Below are 20,252 nucleotides of genomic sequence, written 5' to 3' on the forward strand. Positions count from 1 at the left end.
TCTCTTAGGGCAATCATGAAAAACTGCATGTGCAGACAAAGAATATAAATGTCAGGATAAAATAAGAGGCAAACTCAGAAGGACTGCACTTGACTTTATTTGGATGGATTACACTGCAATATTATTATATATGGAAACAATACATCATCCAGAATATGAAAAAGGAAATTGCAATAGGTTACAATTGAAATGATTCGTCCTAGAATATGTACTTTAATCACTTCACTGTGGTGACCACATCATTGAATTGTTGCAAAGAGAATTGAAGTGATTCATCTCTTGTCTATTTCTGTCTATTGAGTTGTCCTTGGTAACACAAGGCAACTTTCTTCCAGTTACGCTGAGGGTTGAGACACTTGCACAATGGAGGGTTAAGGAGCACAACCGTAGAGCTCACGGGTCTCCATTATGTAACCAGGTCGAGATTACTACGGCAGGTGTGGATTTATGCGCCCCCTGAAAATTGATTAAATTGAGAACAGCTGGTGTAACTGTTACTGTGTAAGCCTGACATGGGCTAGTTGTTGAAAGTTTCCATGTCGGCGTTTGTCTTTTTAAGCAGCGGAGTGATCATTGCATCAGTAAGAGGGTTATGTTTAAGTCTGCTTGTATTGTACACAGGCCTTCTACGGACAAGGCCCGATACTTCGTGCCCTTTGTTCCATGGACGGACACCTTTTCGAAGTCCCCAGGTTCCTCCTTTAACGGGTTGGTGGATGTGCCTTGTCGTCAAGGCTGCTAAATTGTGGAACAACCTGCCACTGTCGCTCAGGTGCATTGAAGACTATTATCCGTTCCTCTGCCGACTGAAAACGACCCTGTTCTTGATTGCTCTTTTCTTAGCCCCTGCTCTAGTCTAGCGCCAAGATGCCCTCAGGCGATCGTGCGCTCTATAAATAATTGTAACATAACAATTGTAAAATTACATTGCATGATCGAGATTGTTGAGGTGTCCCCTGCTTTTAGGAGGGCAATCATGGGATTGGTGATTGGAACCTGCAGAAAAAGATTTTGTTTGACCCTTTAAGCATGGCAGAGGTCTATTAAAAGGGAAGACTTTTTGTAGGATGCCAGCTTTTTGATACCGTCTTATTCTTGGACGAGGGCAAATGTGTATAAATGCAGCTTGCATGGCAGAATCTCTGTGTGAGAAGGGAACACGTTTTGGAAAGATATTGCAATGTTTGAGTGCCAGGAGTACTGTTTTTAGGAAGTTCTCCAAATGTGACCATTTGTTATCCAGCTTGGAAGTGGCTACATTGCTCTATTGGAGACTAGTTTGTAACACATGGCATCGGCAGTGTAGTCAGCTGGCTATTTTGATTTCATCTACCATCTTTGGTCCACCTATTATATTTCCCGTTGTGTTTCATGTTATGGGTCTTGGAATGGTCTGTTGGTCAAGAGTTAACAAGACTTTCAGGAGATTTTCAGGTGAATGAGCGTTGTCAGTGCCGTTTCTTAGATGGAAATGAGAGATTAAATGAGTGTGTCTCGTCTAGGTAGATAATTTTCCAGTTCCTTTGTGTGATCCAATTTGGTTTGGTTTTAAAGCCAAGTTTATTTTCTATTGTGAAATGGATGAGTGAGAGTTTAGACCGGGAGATGGGTTGTTTTTTGATTATCTGGAGTTCTGGATTTGGGGGAAGATGAAATCAAGGCTACATCTTTCAAAGTGATCTTTATTTATTAACCGAGTGAAGCATATATAAATCATACTTTTTTTGTGTACCATGATGAATTATGGGATTTTCCATTACAATTATGTGTTGGGATGTTGAATGTTACCCGAGAATATCGTGAGATTTGTTTTGGGGAAAGAAAGAATGGCTTTAATAGTAAACCTACTAAAGCAGAGCCCACCGTGAGGATACACTACATTTGTAAGTTTACCAAGGAGTCATATGTCGTGCCTTCGAATGCCCCCTGCAGCAGACTGAGTCGTGGCGCATGAGTTATTCCTCTGCTAGTCTTAGTTAATAATGTGGTAGTTGCCTGAGAAGAAGTCTGCTATGTCAGTTGAAGATAAATCAATAAATGTGGCAGAGCCCAGGGTTTCTATAATCTTAATGGGTACAATTTCTGTATCCCACGTTGTGCAATTAGCGGGCTCCTGGGAAGAAGTAGTTTGTGGGAGACTGGTAAATGGGGAGAATCAAAACAATATGTTGCTTCTAGACAGGTTTTTATCAGTTACTTGAAAGCAAGGGGGACATCAATGTATGTTTGTTTTATCAAGATGTTTTGGGTTCCCTAACTCATCATTTTATTGCTGTGAGTTTGGGGGGTTACTTGTTTGAGGTAGGTGAAGCTTGTTGTTTGGCCTGGTATGTTAGTGGTATCGATGGGAAGGTTAGGGGTAGGGGTCATCTGTCGATCACCACAGTGGCTTTGGAAAAGCCTAAACTCCCTCCTTTCACTTAGTTTGAGCCGTGTGTCTCTGGACGTATATGGCTGGGGTCAACCTGTAGAGATATGGGGAGATGGAACGTTGCAACTTTTTTAAAATTCTTTCAAAATCCCATTCCTAGGTGAGATGGAATAGATTTGTTTACAATTTTGCGACAATCCGGTGGTCTCCAATGTATAGAAGAGGAGATCACTCACATGTTATGTTTATTAAGGTAACAATACTGGCCTATGTTCAGAGTTTGCAGATACAGGATGTATTCGTTTGCTTTAAATGTGTCTTCCCTTTTTTGAGGGTGTTCATTTTAGGTGCTTCATTTCCTGGCTTGTATGACTAGCAGGGCAGTTGGCTGATACAATGGGTGGTGCCACGGTAGAGTGTGTTCTGTGATGCCATGGGTCCTGTTGGTCATGAAAAAGGACAGCTGGTCAGAGTATGGTCCTTGTTAGGCTGGTAGGACCTATGCTCTTCATATGCCATAGATGTCAACAGTCAATCATTGATTACAAGTAAGGATGTGAGCTTTATATGAAGATTTGTATGTTCCTCATCATTTTCCTCACAGCCTCCATTTGTTGTATTCCCCATGTGCCTTCTCCATTTTAACTGGGCACCGTCATTAGTGTACTTAGCGCACAAGCATTCACAGTATGTATTGGGTTTGTCTTCCGTCACAGGTTAAAAGGGAAGTACACATACCGCCTGTCCATGCGCTTCATTAATCCAGAAATGGAGACCCGCTACTCGGTGGAGAAAGAAAAGCAGAGCGGAGCAGCCTTCAGTTGTTGTTGTGTTGTGCTCCTGTTCACCGCCATTGTGGAAATTTGCATTGATCCACCGTGAGTATACTCTGACATGGGGATGATCATGAGTGGGGGGGTGTTCCTGTCCTCTTTTGCTCCCGCTGCATTGTTAATGGGGGGCATCAACATCTGGGTTGGCAAATTTCCAGTGTAAAGACCGGAAAAACTATTAGTTGGTGGATCATCCCACCCGCCTACCATGCTGTTTACTTGCTAAAACTGTGGTCTGGTTCAATCAGAACCACAAGAAGGTTGCGAGCTAAATTATCCCCTGGTTCTTTGGCTTCCACAATGATGTTGCCTACCCTTCTCTTGCACATGCTTAATTGATGCTCACCACCTCTTATTGCAATTCCAATAAGGTAAGGGGGGGATCACTGAAGGCTGTAGATTATTTTGTATTTCTTAAAGTGGTCAGCACCAACATAGATAGAAGCTGTGGGATTAATTCTTAGCCAGGACCAATAATGTTGAGGCCCCAGTGTCATGAGATGGGAGTGTCATCGCCAGAAGCAACCGCCAGATGTAAACCCGAAGTACTCCCAAGAAAATAATCTCTTTTCAACAAAGCAAGCACCACTGTAAAATACTGAGGTTGGCAGCCCTTACTTAGAACAGCAAATGCAAGTGATTACAAGTATTTTCTGATGGGTCCTAGAGCCATCTGTGTGCTGCAGACACTTGTGTGATGTGTAGCTTCTGACCTTATTGTCAAGCAGCTGCATTGAATTATGGGTAAGGTATTTAATGGATCGCATAACTAATATTCATGTAGATAATCTTAAATGCAGGCAGGGAAATCACCAGATCAACATCACACTATGACCTTTTTACAGATAAACCTACTGCATCCATTGCGCCGTGCAGCGAAGTAAAACGTTCCTGCTGACCAATTAAGAGAAAACATGAAAAATCTACAAAAATAGGGATCTTGTCACAGCGGTCTTTGCCATGTTTACAAAGATTAAAGTAAAAGCTTGAAGTGGGGTGGTTCCAGTGGTGCATGGAAGGGGTGAAGTGTGTATAAAAGGGGGAAGGGCATACCACATTGACCTCCTGGGTTACCACCCTGGGCATACACAAGGTCCAGGAATTGCTCCATGTCAATAGAGAAGGCGGTGCAGTCGTAGAGGTAGCCAATGTGTATACAAAAGAGGAAGTTCACTGAGTGCACCGTGAACTAATGTCCGCCCATAGGAAAAAGCGATAAACAATACTTGTGGTAAAACGACCCAGACCTGTGTTGAGTTGATGTGTTTGCAGATGCCCAAAGAATTGTTCAAAATAGAATATTGTGATAGGTGGTTTACCACGCCATGCGAAAGACCAAATAGTCCTCAGCTTTGCCACAGATAATACATTGGTTGCATGCAACCTCTCGTTAATGACGGCTCAGCCAGTCTTTATGGGTAAATTACTCCAACAGCTCGAGACATTTCAGTTCATGTTGTGCTAAATAAATGTCATTGCTGTTATTAGTTTTGGCTATCAGGTTACGCTGAAAGTGCTACCATTAAGCCTAAACTATTGTCATTAAAATAGAGTTTTAGGATTCCAAGATGACTGTCGACGTGTGAGGATGTGATATTCTGTCCTCCATCTGGGCCCATAGCCGCAGCAGGCCTATGACCTAACTAAAGGAAGGGGCAGGGGCGTTGCTAGAGGGGGGCTAAGGGGGCTATAGCCCCTGATCTTTTGGTTGTAGCCCCGGATAGAATCTCAGGAGCTTCAGCCAAAAGACTAGCTATCCCCCAGTCCCAACAGTTCCGACATCAGCTTAGCCCCGGGTCTTTTCCAGACCTACCAACTCCCCTGGGAAGGGGTCTTGAAGCAAATCTTGCCAACCTGGGGAGCCGGTCTCCTGAGCGCTGACACCACCTCAGGGAATAACACGTGCTGTCCTCTGTAGCTGAAGGAGAGAAGTCTCACTCGAGTAGAGTGAACGCGCCGTGGCTTGAGAATGCTGCATCAGAGCTGGAGGGGGAGTGGCAAGTCAAGAAAGACGAAGCAGCAGACTTTAAACTGCCTGGGCCGTCGCCCACGCATACGCAGGGAGAAGACACAGTCCTCTGTTCTGAGAAGCGGTAAGTGCGGGGAGGGGAAGGGGATAGTGCATACCTTGGGGGCAACGGGAACAGCCCTAGCATCAGGCCGTGGAGTGGCCCTCCTCCCCCACCCTCACACAGAGACTAACAGAAAACACTGCAAATGCAGCGGTAGGCACAGGCGAGAGAGACGCGGCACAGAAACACCCCCCACCCTTTCCTGGGATAGCAGAGATCCCATAATAAGGGTGAAGGGACACCCGACACACTATTGTAAGCAGTATTGGTCGGTGCTGGGGACACGCTGAGGGCGAAAGGGGGTGGCACAAAAAGGTAAAGTTCCCTGGATATTCGAACTCCCGTCCCCTGCCCATTATCTCGGGCTGATGTACAGCTATACTATTTAGAGTGTACTTGAAAAATAGGACTTGCTAAGGTTAGTGTATATTATTAATGAATACAACACAATAGGTTTTCAACAGGGTAGGTATTCATAAATAAGTTTTAGATTCCTTTGTTCTTCAAAACAATTTTTCTTTTAATGGGAAACCCAACGCTTTTTCAGCTAGAACCCTCTTCATCAGGGGTTCTGATCATATGTGTTGAGTAAAAACGGTGATATAATGATAGAAAATCTATTACCTCGTAATATATCAAAGAAAATATAGACATGCTGTTAAATTATTTCAACAATTAGCAGTGTTGTCATGTTCTGTACACAATAAAAATAATCAGAAACTTGGTAAATCACATTGCAGGTTAACGGGTACTGGCATTGTTCCGTATTCAGATGTGGCGAACTTGCATTTCCACATTTAACTTCACTGGTTATGTCACGAGAGCTACATAGAAAGATCTAGAAGGAATGTTTTGAGAATACATGTTTGGCATGTGTCTAAGGTAAAGCACGCATGCTCTAGTTTGGTGAAATTTCTCACCTAGTCCTGATACTGAATCCAACTTGCTCCCTGTGTCTTGAAATTACCCTGTGCATGCCATCGCGGGAAGCTAACGTCCTAAGATCAATGCATAGAAAGGCTTTCAGTGTAAGTAGGTCCAAGAGTTGAGAAAGTGTGGTCTGAGGGTCTAACACGGACTGCTGGCATGTTAGGGATAAGTAAAGGGAAACCTTCGGTCTGAAATGAAGTCCGGCGTCTGCTGTTTGTCAAAAGGAGATACAGATCATCTGCACATAATGATCGTGGTTGGATATGACCTGTCATGAAAGTGTCTGTAAGGCACAGCGCTAGGTTGTGATAAAATGTTTTAAAGAAAAAAGTTAAGCCTGCTTACAATTCGGATTGCCATCTGGTGTGGAGATTTCAACGTTGTGAATATTGCTAGCTGCGTTGCTAAGGTAACTGGTAGCTAAAGGCTGGCGAAAGGAGGAGGAGCAGCACTTGTACCACAATGGTCTAGAGAAGGTTACAAGTGGACATAAGGAGAGGAGTGGGGGAGCCTTCTTTGGATTTTCCACCAGCTTTAGCCAAACACGCCGAGGAGGACTCCTCAGCCTGGACCAGGAGTATAAGAACATAGACAAGACAGGATTGCTTGACCTAGGAGTTGTGGTGTGGGAAGTGTCAGGAAACCTTCTTTGAAGAGTTGGTCTTGGGTTATCACTGCACTTATCAGGACTGGACAAGTGAAGAAGGCTATGGGGCTATGGCTGTGTGTCTGGTTTGGGTGTGTTTGACCAAATTGTTTTTGATCACTGCAAACTGACCGCAGTTTATTTGCTTGGGGCCCAATTTAAACGCACCTTCATTTAGTTTAGTGATTTTTTTTTTTGTGTCCCCGCCTCCAATTTTAAGGCAGCTGGGGACACCCCTGCACCCCCACAATGGCTAAATATGAAACCTGGGGAGCGGGGGACACCCCCGCAACCCCTGCTCTCCTTGGTTGGTATTTGGCAATATATGCAACCAAATTGCCCCTGAGGCCAAGTCACCCATGCAAAATTCGATCAAATTGGTAATTAGGTCAATTGTTTTAGGTCAAATAGGCTAATACCGTGTGTCTACCTTAAAGGATGTTGGCTTTGATACGGCACTGATACTGGGAGGACCTGTTTAAGTCATTTGGCTGGGAGAACCTGGGATGCACAATATTGGGACTTCCTTGACGGTCGGAATGAGCAAATAAAGTGGCTTGGGTGCCTCCCCCCACCCCTGCCCAGGCAAATTGACATATTGCAGATTCAACAACCCGCCAAGAGAGGAATTCTGTGGAGAAGGTGACGCGTAGGACCAATTAAGCGACAAAACCAAAGCTATAGCTATAAGGGGGAGAAAATCGAAGGAGAGACCAACACAGATGCCAGGGGCTAGGGCAAAAACCACCCAGGCCAAACCTAAAAAGTCTGCCGATCAACAAGGGGGACAGCTGGTATGGATCTGGCGGCAGCAGCCAGAAGAGGCATTGCTAGCATGCTTGGGGAAACAGTCAAAGAGTGAAGCCAAAGAGGGGGAACCACACATCATGGCATTTCATAAACACGATCTACAGGAACGTCTTAAAGGCATGGAGGAAAGATTGATGAACCCTTTCCCAGACCAATTTACTAAATTGAAGGACGAGCCTAGGAGCTCACTGTGAGAGGTCAGGAAGGAAAGGAATGACATGGGCAGCAGAGTGGACATAACTGAACGGACATAACTGTCAGAAGAAGTTAAGCAGAATAGTGATCTCTTGGAACAAGTAGCGAGAGCCACACATAACCTTGAGTTGCAATCAAAAGAGCTGGAAAATCGATCTCGCAGGTCGAACATTTGGGTGAAAGGCCTGAGTGAGGTAATTCTGGATGCTGACTTGAGAAACACTATGCAACAATGTTTCGGGAGCCTCCTGACTGAGACACAACCAGAAAACGGAAGGATAGACCCGGTCGATAGGGTGGGCCCCAAGCACAGGGTCCATAGATCAGGCCTAGAGATGTCTTGGTGGCCTTGGCATCATATACAATGAAAGAAGAAATACTCTGTGCAGCAACAGTCCACCCAGCAATATTAATTAAAGGTATCCAGATCCATCTTTATCAGGACTTGACACTATCCACGCTGCAGAAAAGGAAGTCTATGAGCCCGGTGACCAAAATCCTAATTGCTAAAAAATATCTCTTATAAATGGACATTCCCATTTGGACTTCTCTTTGTTTGGGAAGGTAGACAACGGCGAGTATCGACGTATGAGGAAGGACAGTCGGTAATGAATATGGAGGAAGAAGGGCACACGCTGCAAACCCCTACAAACAAATAACAGCCATTGAAGAAGCTCTAGAATCCCAGATAAGGGCGACCACGCTGACCTTAGCAGGGAAAGTGTAGAACCACATATAAAAAATTGAAGACCTTAAAGCCCAACTGGACCTACTCCACTTGCAGAGGGCAGAACGATCCTTATAACATACAAGGCATAGGTATTATATAAACACGAACAGAGCGAATAAGCTCTTAGCCAGGCGGGTGAGAAGGGATGAGGCGATTCATACCATAACGGCCATGAAGCAACCAGATGGGCCAATAGCTATGGATACGGAAACAATAATGGGCTCCTTTGAGAAATTCTATGAGTCTTTGTGCAAGTCTGACAATCCTGACCAGCAGATGGTAAAACAATATCTTAGACAAGTCCCATTGTGGAAAATGGCATCTTTAGATAGGGAGCACTATTCCTGGAGGAAGAAAGCACGAGAGAGAAGGTAGATGCTGTAATTAAGGGCCTGCCGAGAAATAAAACTCCAGGACCAGATGGGTACCCGACATGTTTTTATCACAAATTCTGTACACAACTAAGCCTGAGTTTAGTGAGACTCTTCAACTGAATTAGCCATAGAGGAACAGTGACCGCCTCAATGGCAGAGGCAAAGGTAGTGGTGCTTAGCAAACCAAATAAAGATCCAACGATTTGAGGGTCCTATCGGCCCATCGCACTATTAAACTTGAATGCCAAGATGTATATGGGGTTTCCTGGCAGCCAGATTGTCGTCCTACCTAACTTGGTAGGCACAGACCAATCAGGATTTATAAAAGGGCGACAAACGTAGGACAATACTAGGAAGGTGTCCCATTTGATAGAGAAGGTTGAGCGTTGCCAGCTTCCGGCAGTATTGATATCGTTAAATGCTGAAAAGGCGTTCAACCACGTCGAATGGCTGTTCTTATTTGAGACAATAGGTAACATGGGGATAGGCCCTAGATTCATAAAAATGGTCAAGCCTAACTACAGTACTCCTACGATGAGGCTCTCTATTAACTCATGTTTATCGGATAATGTACAAATTTCACGAGGTACAAGTCCGGGGTGCCCCTTGTCCCCAGCTCTCCCTGCGATGTATTTCGAACTGCTCTTAATTTCTATTAAGCAAAATGTTACTATTCAGGGGATAAAGTTTGGAGAAGAGGAGCACAAAATAGCAGGCTTCGCCAATGACATATTGATGACACTGATGACACAACCAGAAAATTCAATGCCGGCATTGCTGAACAAACTCTCTAAAATGGAGAAGGTTGCGGGCCTAATGGTCAATATGGCTTAATCTGAATTGTTAAGCTTGGGGAACACCAAAAGTCAGGGACTTTATCAAACTAATCCCCATTTAAAATAGCTAAGCATATGATTGCCTACCTAGGGGTCGACTTAATGAATTTAATCTCAAGTTTATATGAAGTGAATTGTCCAGGGCTGCTCTCCAAGATAAAGGCAGATTTAAATAGATGGACCCCTATGTGCATATCTTGGCTGGGGGGATTTCTACAATAAAAATGATTACGCTCCCTAGATTATTTTAGCATTTCCAGGCGCTACCCATCATGGTCCCACAATCGTACTTCAAAGCATTCAACAAGTTAATATCACAATTTATATGGCAGGATAAACACCCTAGAATAGCCCTGGAGACACTGATGGCTCCTAGAGTGAAGGGGGGTCTGTGCCTTCCAAACTTTGCCAATATTATGCAGCTGCTCAACTGCAGGTTCTGCGAGAATGGTTCTCAAATGACACGTCCAAGCCCTGGGCCAGGATAGACCAGGCTGTAGCAGGGACTCAGTTGGAGGGACTGCTTTGGTTAAATAGGCAAGACAGGCTCCGGAATGTAGGCTTGAGCCAGGAACTACTGGTAGTCTGTCATGTATGGGATCGCCTCCTTAAACAAGGTCGCCTAACCAATATTTCTTCTCGGTTTACCCCATTGTTTGGGAACCCGCAGTTCTCTCCTGGATTGAGTCAGGGCTCTTTTGCAAGCTGGCGTGCAGTGGGGTGTAGAAAGGTCGGAAACATGATGGTAGCGGGAGAGGTTAGGTCCTTTGAGGATTGTAAACAACAATTTGGGCTGACAGAAAAAGATAGGTTAGAATACTATATGTTGAGGCGCTGGTTGAACAACACAGCGTTCGTCGAGTGGGACAAAGGGATTTAACTTAATTTGAGAAGTTTATTACAACACACACAGGGGACAAATACGTGGTCTCAAAGCTGTACGAGATCCTACAAGGGGAGTGTCCAGATCGTACATGGAAGTATATGGTGCAATAGAAAAAGACGTTTGGGGAAGAAATACTAATAAAACATTTGAAAACCCTTTGGGAACAAATACCGAAACTAACTAGCTCTATCCAGACCTGGGAAGCATGGTATACGATAATGTGCAGTGGCACTATACTCCGGAAAGTTTGCACTCGATGTACCCAGAGGTAACGCAGGAATGCTGGAGAGGTTGTTCGGGGAGAGGCGACTGGCGACATGTATGATGCGGCTGTCCGATACTGAAAGAATTTTGGGAGGACGTTACTGGTCAGATACAGCAGATGGTGTGCAGTCCGCCGACTTACTCTGCAAGGTAATGGATGTGTGGTCTCTTCAATCCTGAGTTTCAAATCCCTACGAAACCTCTGCGTAAAGGATATATGATAGTGTTAATAGCGGCCTGGATAGTTGTAGCCAGGAAATTGAAGCAAATGGCTCCTCCCACGAGTATAGAATGGCTTTACAAGGTATGGGGGATAATTGCCATGGAATAGATTACATATGGGACACAAAGCGAAAGGGATACATTCCGCCAGGACTTGGGATTGTTACTGGGCTACCTCAAGGGAGATTATATGCTACAATGGTGTCGCCAAAATGTGAAAATATTAGATATCTAAAATCTGATTCACAATTTGAAGACATAATCTATGTATCATTCACTGGTCGAAAAGATAGGGGAACGGGGGGGGAGGAAGTGAAGAGGGACAAGGTTTTCTTTTTTATTGTTTTGTGTATGTGAAAATGCCAATAAAGATAACTTTAAAAAAATAAATGAAAGTTTTAACATAACAGCTTCAAATAGGGACTGTAATTCTTTTCAATGCAGATGACCTATGAGGATGGATGTGTGTTGTTTTTCTGTGTCCCACCCATTTAACGCCCATCTCTAAGTGAAATCTATATGATTTTCCTCACGTTCCCACCCATCTCACACCAAACCACACCCCTTTTTGCATGCTTTGCCTGCATTGCCTGCACTTGTATTGTTTGCTGAATTGGTCAGCCATTTTGTTTTTCCAAAATGGCAGCCACCATATTTTAATGTTAAGAAAATGTTATTTGACTTTATTGATGCTTTAAAAAATATATACTACTCTTTGAAGTTATGTTACACATTTTAATGTATTTTGTATTTGAAATAAACGCGTTAAAATGTGTTGAAAACGTTGATATAGGGATTTGTGGGGTGTTGGTCAAGTATATTTGATGTAAGCCGCTCCTGATTGGCTGTGCAGTGAGTGATGTCCATATGAAGTGGGTGGTTTTCCAGTCTGTGTGTGTTTACGCAGGGCAGCCAATTCCTTTCAAAATCGGACGATAGGTAAGGATGTTATAATGGTATTAAGTGCTGTTGTTAAGGCCACAGCGACTGCTTCCGTGGGAAGGGTGGCGGGTGACAGCATGTTATTCCTTCTAACCATGTCTTGTTGCAGTTGTGCTGCCTGGAGTGCTTCTGATCTGATCCCACCCTCCTGTGAAAGAGCACAGGATGTATAGGTAGAATAGCATACAGCGCCACCTTCCCCGGAAAGATAAGTGTTCCGTGTGCACAGTAGTTGAGTGACACGCCATTTTGTACCGAGAAAAGGTTTACTCTAATCAAAATGAACATTTTAAAGCAACTAGATCTCTTAATACATTTTAACAAATCTACCCTGCTCGTGCTTTCCTGTTAAAATGCTAACGTTTTCAGACGTACAGCCCTTAGATGGCAGAGTTCACAACCTCCATGATATAACGCGCTGTCCCGTTCTATTCTGTGTACAGTCTGTTTTCGTTCACAGAAATTTGTGTTTAACCTCCACCCCCCAATAGGGAAAGATTTGTCTTTCTTTATTGTCTCGTTTACTTTGCAACCCTGAAAACCAAGCGTTAGTTCCATTGTTGCTCGATACATATATCATATATTTTTCTAAACTTGGGTTTTTCAAGCACAGCATTGTAACATGTTTATTGCAGCTCCAGTAAATGAGCGGGCTTTTTGCAAAAGTTACAATTTGTTATTTGTTCCGTTATTAGGTAGTAGTGCTGTTTTTCAGTTATTTTGTTGACACGTAATACAACAGAATTGGCACATTAAAAGCGTGCACAGCGGAAGCTCTCGAGTAGATCCGACAGGTGTCAGTTTTTAAACAAAGCTTGTTTGCATTATTACGACTGTCCTGTTTCTATCCGCCTCGTAGATGCCAAGCCCAATGGCCACACTGGTGAGCTCCACACATTTCCATGAAAGCCTGATTTTTTTTTATTATTCACATACAGAATCAAAAATAAACTGTGTAGCACATGTTGTGAGGGGACTGCACATTTTTACGTGCCCTTTAAGGGCAGGTCATTGAGAGAGGAAGAGGAAGAGTCAGGAGGTGAGGAAGTTAGTAAGAAATGAAGTTAATGAACCGGGAGCGTCTTTTCTTCTCCGTTCCTGTAAATGTAGTTATACTAACAAATGCCGATGTGGGAAAAGAACCAGTAGTCATGTGCCGCCACATCCGCTGCGAGATCCTGTAAGGCTCAGTGGAGAGGTGTCCCTTCCGCGTCCGCTGGAGAGTCCAGTCGGAGCTCATCCGGCATCCTGCGTCCTTCGTTTCCTGCTGCGGTCTTAGCATTGTATCCTGCACGGTCGATGCTGGGGCCCCTGCCGGGACCCGTTCCAGAACACTGCCGTTGGTGGGGCGAGATAGCAGGGCAGGCCTGATACCCACCTACTCCCCTGGAGCTGCGCTGCTACCCAATGAGCCGCACACCATAGTGCACACAACGCGAGGCCCGTGAGCCTCGTTCCAGTCGCAGAGTAGGCCGCGACGAGAAGCTGAGCCACCCGGAGAGTCATCACAGGGTCTGCAACCATCCATATTAGTTAGTGTGGCTGGAGGTTCAGTTAAATGAGGAAAGTGCATATTGTGCTGAAGAAAATAAAGGAAAAAGGCGAACAGTAAAGCTACATCATTGTCAAAGCACACTTCACTTCCAACACGTTTCCAGCATCAGACCCAAAGCGAATTAGAGGACAGACATCAGAGGATTCTCTGCTTACATCCTGCTGGTCTGTGTTGCATAAGATTTGTCCCACATCAGACTCCCACCACTGTTGCCTCATACACCCAGCAGTGCACCAGCCAAAGTCAGCACATACGCACTGGCGTGGGGCAAGAAGGGTCACCCGTTCAGTTGCAAGCCACACAACACTGAAGGAAAGTAGAAAGTGTACGCCAGGAGTGCTGGGTGATCAGTGAAGCACTGTCATGGTGTACCAAACTGAGGACCAAAGGATGCCGCAGCAGGGCAGTGCAAAAGTTGCCTTTTTAAGGAAACCATGACCGTTCAACCTACAACCGCAACAAGACAAGGGGCCACAGTGGAATGTGTCGAGGACTTTGACAACTTTATCAGGGCCGCAGGGGAAGACAAGTCGCCTGTTCCAAAAAGACATTTTCATGAACCTTGCTGGTAAGAAAATAAAGGGAATCATCAAGAATATCACAGCAGGAGAAAGGACCACCTATGATAAGCTCATAGCGGGACCACCTATGATGAGCTCATAGCGGGACCACCTATGATGAGCTCCTAGCGGGACCACCTATGATAAGCTCATAGCGGGACCACCTATGATGAGCTCATAGCGACACTGAACAAAAAGCTGTTGATACAACCCAATAGGAACTATGAGAGATATGTATTCAATCAATGTCAACAGTTCCCACACAAGACCGTGGAGGAGTTCATCACCTGACTTCGGCAGAAGCTGGTCCACTGCCAGTTTTCGGAATTCTCTAATGACGAGGCAGTCCGGCTTCACGTGATTAAAGGGTGTGAGTCATCTGAACTACGGAAGCAACTTCTGAAGAAACCCCTAACCATTATTATTAATAATAATAATAATAATAATAATAACCATTGACGAGGTAATAGTGATGGCGAGGGTCCAGAAAAGAGTTGAAGTACAGGGACCCACCATGAGACACCCAAGAATAGGAATGACAATGATGAGGACCTGGTCGCAACACAACCATGTCGAGAGATCCACAGAGGGATGGGTACATTCAGGCACGGATGGGTCCCCACCCTCAGAGACTGTTACTGATGTGGCCAGACATTTCTGCACTCTGGAATGTGCCTGGCTGTCAGCCAATTTTCCTCGAAGTGTGACGGAGAAGGCCACTTTCACACGGTTTTTCAGGCAAGAAGACCATTCCCGGCTGGACGAAAATCGCAAGCAATGCCCATGGGTTGGCTCCCCCAGATCAGACCAAACCTACAGCAGCAGTGGAGACCGACACCATTTAACCACAGCTGTCAAGAAGGATGATTATGCCCATGGACCAGAGTCAGGACTTTGGAGAGCCCAAGAGAGAAGATCAGCTGCCTCAAGCGGGGTAAAGCCCGGAACAGTATGAGAGACTTATACAATGAATATGACTAATACTCGCAGGAACCATACCCTGAATATACAGATGAGTATGTCAATTTGATGCATGGTGAGCAGGAAGGAGCTGACGCCCTGAAGGGCATGGTCAAGATGAGGGGAGGCAATGCACGGTTTCCTGATAGACTTTGGTGCCACTATTAACCTCATGGGAGAGCTGGAATTCCTGCAAAAGGGGCACAGGAGAGATCTGTCCCCATCCAAGGTGTGCTTTTTCCAGTGGGGAGCCAACACGCCTCTGCCGTCACTTGGATAGTTTCAGAGGACACTATCACACATTGGGAATACGACCGACACCACTATCCACTTGCTCGGGAGCCCTGTAAGTAGGAAGTGTCTGGTCAGCTACTGGACAGCAAAGGCGCTTGACTTGATAGACGTTCGCTCTTAGCACTATGAAGTTATCCTGTGCAGTGCAGAGCCAGCAGGGAATCAAAACATTGCTCAGATGACAGGGATGCCAATGGGGAAAGAAGTGATCAAATGAGCATTTCCAGAGCTGTTTCAAGGGCTAGGAAAGATGAAGGACATGGTAGTTTGGCTGCACATCAACGAGAATATCAGGCCTGTTCCATAGCACCCCAGGAGGGTAGGCTTCCACCTATAAGAGGTAGTGTCCCATGAACTGCAACAGTTGATGGACAACAACATAATTGAGAGGGTAACTGGTCCCACACCGTGGATTTCACCCCTGATCATAGTGCCAAAGGAAGGGAATAAAATAAGACTATGAATTGACTTGAGTGGCCAACACCACAATAAATATGAAGAGACATTCAGGACCCAACATAGAAGACATGATCCTTCAATTACACTGTGCCACAAACTTCTCCAAAGTGGACTTCAATCAGGGGTATCACCAGATGGAGCTACATCCTGAATCAAGGATGATCACAACGTTTGCCACTCATGAAGGGTTGTTTTGCGATAAACACCTCAATTATGGGATAACGTCAGCCAGGGAAATATTTTAGAAGGCCATCAGACAGCTGCTTATCCCAGTGAAGTCGGCATCTAATTACTCTGATGACATTCTAATATATGGAACATCCCAGGAAGAACATGATCGTACCCTCATGGCCGTGTGTGACATCCTGAGTAGAGCTGGACATGCATTATGAGAATTGCAATACCAGCAAGTACAAACTACGTTTCTATGGGCACATATTCTCGGCCATGGAATGCAACCAGACTCGGAGAAGGTGCGCACCATCATTGAGCTCCCGGCACCAACACAAGTGGTTGATGTCCGGTCATTTTTAGGAATGGCAAGGTACTGCGCCCATACCTCCCAAGATATGCCATCACCACTGAACTTTTACGTAGACTACTGAGGAAAGAAAAGACATTCCAATGGTTGCAGGAATGTCAAAGGGTGTTGCACACCATGAAGATGGAGCTGGCAAGTCCAACACGCCTGGCCTACTTAAACCCAGCCTGACAAACAGATTGTGGTTGACGCCTGCCATGTGGGGCTAGGGCCCATTCTCGCCCAACCTGAACAGCCCGACGCACCAGCAAGTAAAAATACATGCTTGTAACTGACCACCAAGCCCTACGGTCACTGTTTGGCAACCCGAGGATGAATATGCCATCTAGGATAGAGAGGTGTGGCATCCGCCTCCAGGAATAGGACTATGACATCATCCACACGCCTGGAGGGGAGTTTCGAGCAGCAGTCACAGAGAGAAGGGAATGCAGAGTATCTGTTACGTCACTGACTAGGCCGTGCCACTGGCACTGAAGATGGAACAACTGGCACAGGCATCACGTGAAGACCTGTCCATCAGCATGGCAAAGTAACTAACAACAATAAGTGGAAGGATTATAAACGACAGTTTCTGTGCCACAAGGGCACCAACAAGCAGTAAATAGAACGGATGGCAAAAGTAAGACGGAGCAAGCCGTGTCCGAACAAGGTATATTGCTGAGAGGATGTTGCCTTGTCATACCATCCTCTCTGCGAAGGGGCCTTGAGTTGCTGGCACATGAGGAACACCCTGGGGTGGATGCGACCAAGGAGATGCTCAGGCAGACTGTATGGTTCCCATTCATGGATGTCATGGGGGAGGAGGTGGTCAGGAAGTGTTTCCCGTGTCAATGTGCTGCCAAGATTGATCCACCACTCCCACTTCAAGTGACAGTGATTCCCAAAAGGGTGTAGTACAAGGTTGGAATGGACTACTATGGACCATTGGATACTGGGGACTACTTACTGGTGATCATGGATGAGTTTTTTGAGGTTTCCATTCGTAGAGAGGACTGCCTCTACAGCATTTGCCCAGGTATTGGGGGTATTCTACAAGGTCTTCAGTGAATAGGGCATTCCTCAAATTTGCGAAACACCCAGGGTTTATACACCAGAAGGTACCTCCGCTGTGGCCTCAAGCAAACAGCATGGCGGAACGGTTCATGTTGTCCACAAAGAGAACAATGCAAAAATAAAAGGGGTACCTGTTTTAACGTCCCTAGTTCTACAGGTCAATCAATCAGAAATACACAAGGGACAGAACTAGTAGACAGGGTTAAGGATGACGAAGTGCACAAACAATTGTTAACTTGGTTTAAATTCCCAAGATTTTTTTTGTTTATTTTATTCCAGCATAAATGCTAGATCTAAAAGCATATTAAACATTACTTACAACACTATGGCCCATTCGTTTTACCATTCATTCACAGTCATAAAATTCTCATCAATCTTTCATTCCACAATTCATTTTTTAGAAAAATGGTTTATAAAAAACAGTTGACATCTGCTATATCTCGATGTGATTATAATTCATTATAAACTATCCCCACACATTTGGGGTATCATAACAGTCTGTGTTCTCTTATTTACACAGATCCACGTCGACACGTGTTTCAGTTGCTCTCTGCGAGCATCACAATTGGTACTCTCTCTGTACGGCAACCTTCTTCAGGACAAAACCCATTTTTCAAGCACAAATATTGGCATGGGCCACACCATCTCCTATCCAATGGAGTCAGGAGGGGCAGGATGTAGTGTCGGGGGGAAATTCTGCCGGGGTCGGCCGGGCCGTCCGCAGACCTCCGGGCAGGGAGGCCCCAACTCCTCCCGTATATCCCAGATGAGATAGAGTATGAGACGCACACAAGGAGCAAGGCGACTCTGCTGTTTATTTATACAAAACGGCAAGGATGGGTCAAGGAGCGTACGCGTCCGTCCTGACACACACATAATCGTGGGGCTCGCAGGCCCTTTTTACTGCATTATGACGCGCTACTTGCGTCACTTCAGAAAGTTAACAAAAAACCTATCGCCACTCTTAATTGGTTGCTCGAGTGGTAGGGTTAGTATAGTACACATATAGAGAATGATATTAGTGGACAAGGTGTAGTCAGGTGGTATATCTGGGTTGTCCCTATAATTGGATACATAAGAATTGTTACATGAAGGCTCCTGAGGATTGGCTAATGTTACTGACGTCTGAGATAAGAGCCCCATGTTCTGATTGGTGCATCCGTGAGCTCCCCAGCCTGGGACCACCGTTGTTCCCAGCTCTCGGTGTACCTGTGTTTGCAACAATGTTTCAATATGGGTACGTGCAGACAATGTGAGGATTTATTCATAGGTGGAAGGCTGACCGCTCCCGCTGACCGCTCCCACTGTAGCAGGTGTCCATTGAGCCTTTCAAGTGTCTCGGCCTGTGTCTCGTAGTGAGGGACCCAGACGCCTTTTCTCTCCTGGGTTTTGGCATCTCGTCAGATTCGGCTTGGTCACGTGAGGCGGGACCGTGTTTGAGGCAGAATTCTGCACAATTAATATTGCTTTTCCACTGTGTGTCTGGTTTAATTTGTAGATATGACTTTAACGTTGGTACGCGGAGTACGAGGTTGCAACATCGTGCCTTTGATGATTTGTTCTTGGATGTGGGCTTGCAACATTGCGACCTTGGCTGGTTGCTCCATCGGGTTCTTTCTGCAGGATCAGCAACCTGACTCTTGCTTTGTTAATGTCCACGGGAGCTCTTGTTTGAGGCCTACTCGGGCCTGGTGCTTAAGTAGTCTGTTTGGTGCATAGGTGCTTTAGATTATAGTAGCATACATTTCCATGACCAGTATCGTGTTTCCATTATACCTCTCATGGTGGTAACGGGTTTCAAGGGAAGCGTGAGCAAGCGTTATAGATGAGTTCATGATGCATCTTGCGTTTCTGCATTCTGAAAGCCTATGTAAAAATAATAAAGATGCACGTCCGTGAATATGCCTGTCGCCTACGTCAGAGCACTGAGTATGTTCTTCGTGTAGATTGGTGTGGAAATGTTAAGTGTGTATACTTGTACAGATGTGCTTCCCGTTGTCTAGGTCGTCATGGCATCTCTAACGACGTGTGGTTTTTAGTCTAGCTGATCCGAGCCGCAGGTGTCGGCATGGCCAGTGCGGGCTGTTGGGCAGGCAGGTGGACACATCCGTATGTTCCTGTACCAGGGTACCTGGTCGTCTGGTAAATGGACAAACTCTTCCCGCGGCGGGTGTCTGGGCCGTGACCCTCTAGGCCAAGCGCGAGAGGTGAAGGACGGGAGCCTGGTCTTCCATTCTCCCACTTCAGTCCCCCCTCTGGTCGACTTGTCGACCACAAACATATCCTTCTCGTTATCTCCTCTTACCCTCCATATCTTAGTTATCCCTCCGAGATGTCCATAATGGTTTACATGATCTTCAAATGACCAATACATGTATTCACATGTTCCTCCAGGAGTACAGTATACCCATCTTCCTATGTAGCTCCTGGGGTTCCTTGGGTTCTCAATCTTCACTGATGGTGGGTCTAGATGATTGGTGATGATTTGGGTGCGCAACTTCTCCCTTTCTTGTATTATCACACCTGTATGCTGGCCGTCATCTGCTGGCATTAAGGGGTGCATTCCCACCATTTCCAGCAACTCGTCAGTCGTGCGTGCTTTCCGGGCCTTCCAAAATCTAATTATGATCAGGGTAGCTCCAGCCAAAATAGCACATCCCACTATTATTTTCAGTCCATCTGACAGCCAAGATGGCATCCATGACCATAATAGTGAAAA

At 45.4% G+C, this 20,252-nt stretch overlaps 1 protein-coding gene across 1 annotated transcript in view; it reads left to right on the top strand.

Moving 5' to 3' along the window:
* The window catches only part of ADCY3 (adenylate cyclase 3), an 851,194-nt gene that overhangs the window by 601,008 nt on the left and 229,934 nt on the right, over positions 1-20,252 (top strand). The window contains exon 10 of the mRNA XM_069605674.1: positions 3,088-3,249. Coding sequence (XP_069461775.1) covers positions 3,088-3,249 — 162 coding nt within the window. The remainder of the gene's footprint in view (positions 1-3,087; positions 3,250-20,252) is intronic.

The sequence above is a fragment of the Ambystoma mexicanum genome, chromosome 4p (genome assembly GCF_040938575.1).
Source record: "Ambystoma mexicanum isolate Mex_15411 chromosome 4p, UKY_AmexF1_1, whole genome shotgun sequence".
NCBI lineage: Eukaryota > Metazoa > Chordata > Amphibia > Caudata > Ambystomatidae > Ambystoma > Ambystoma mexicanum.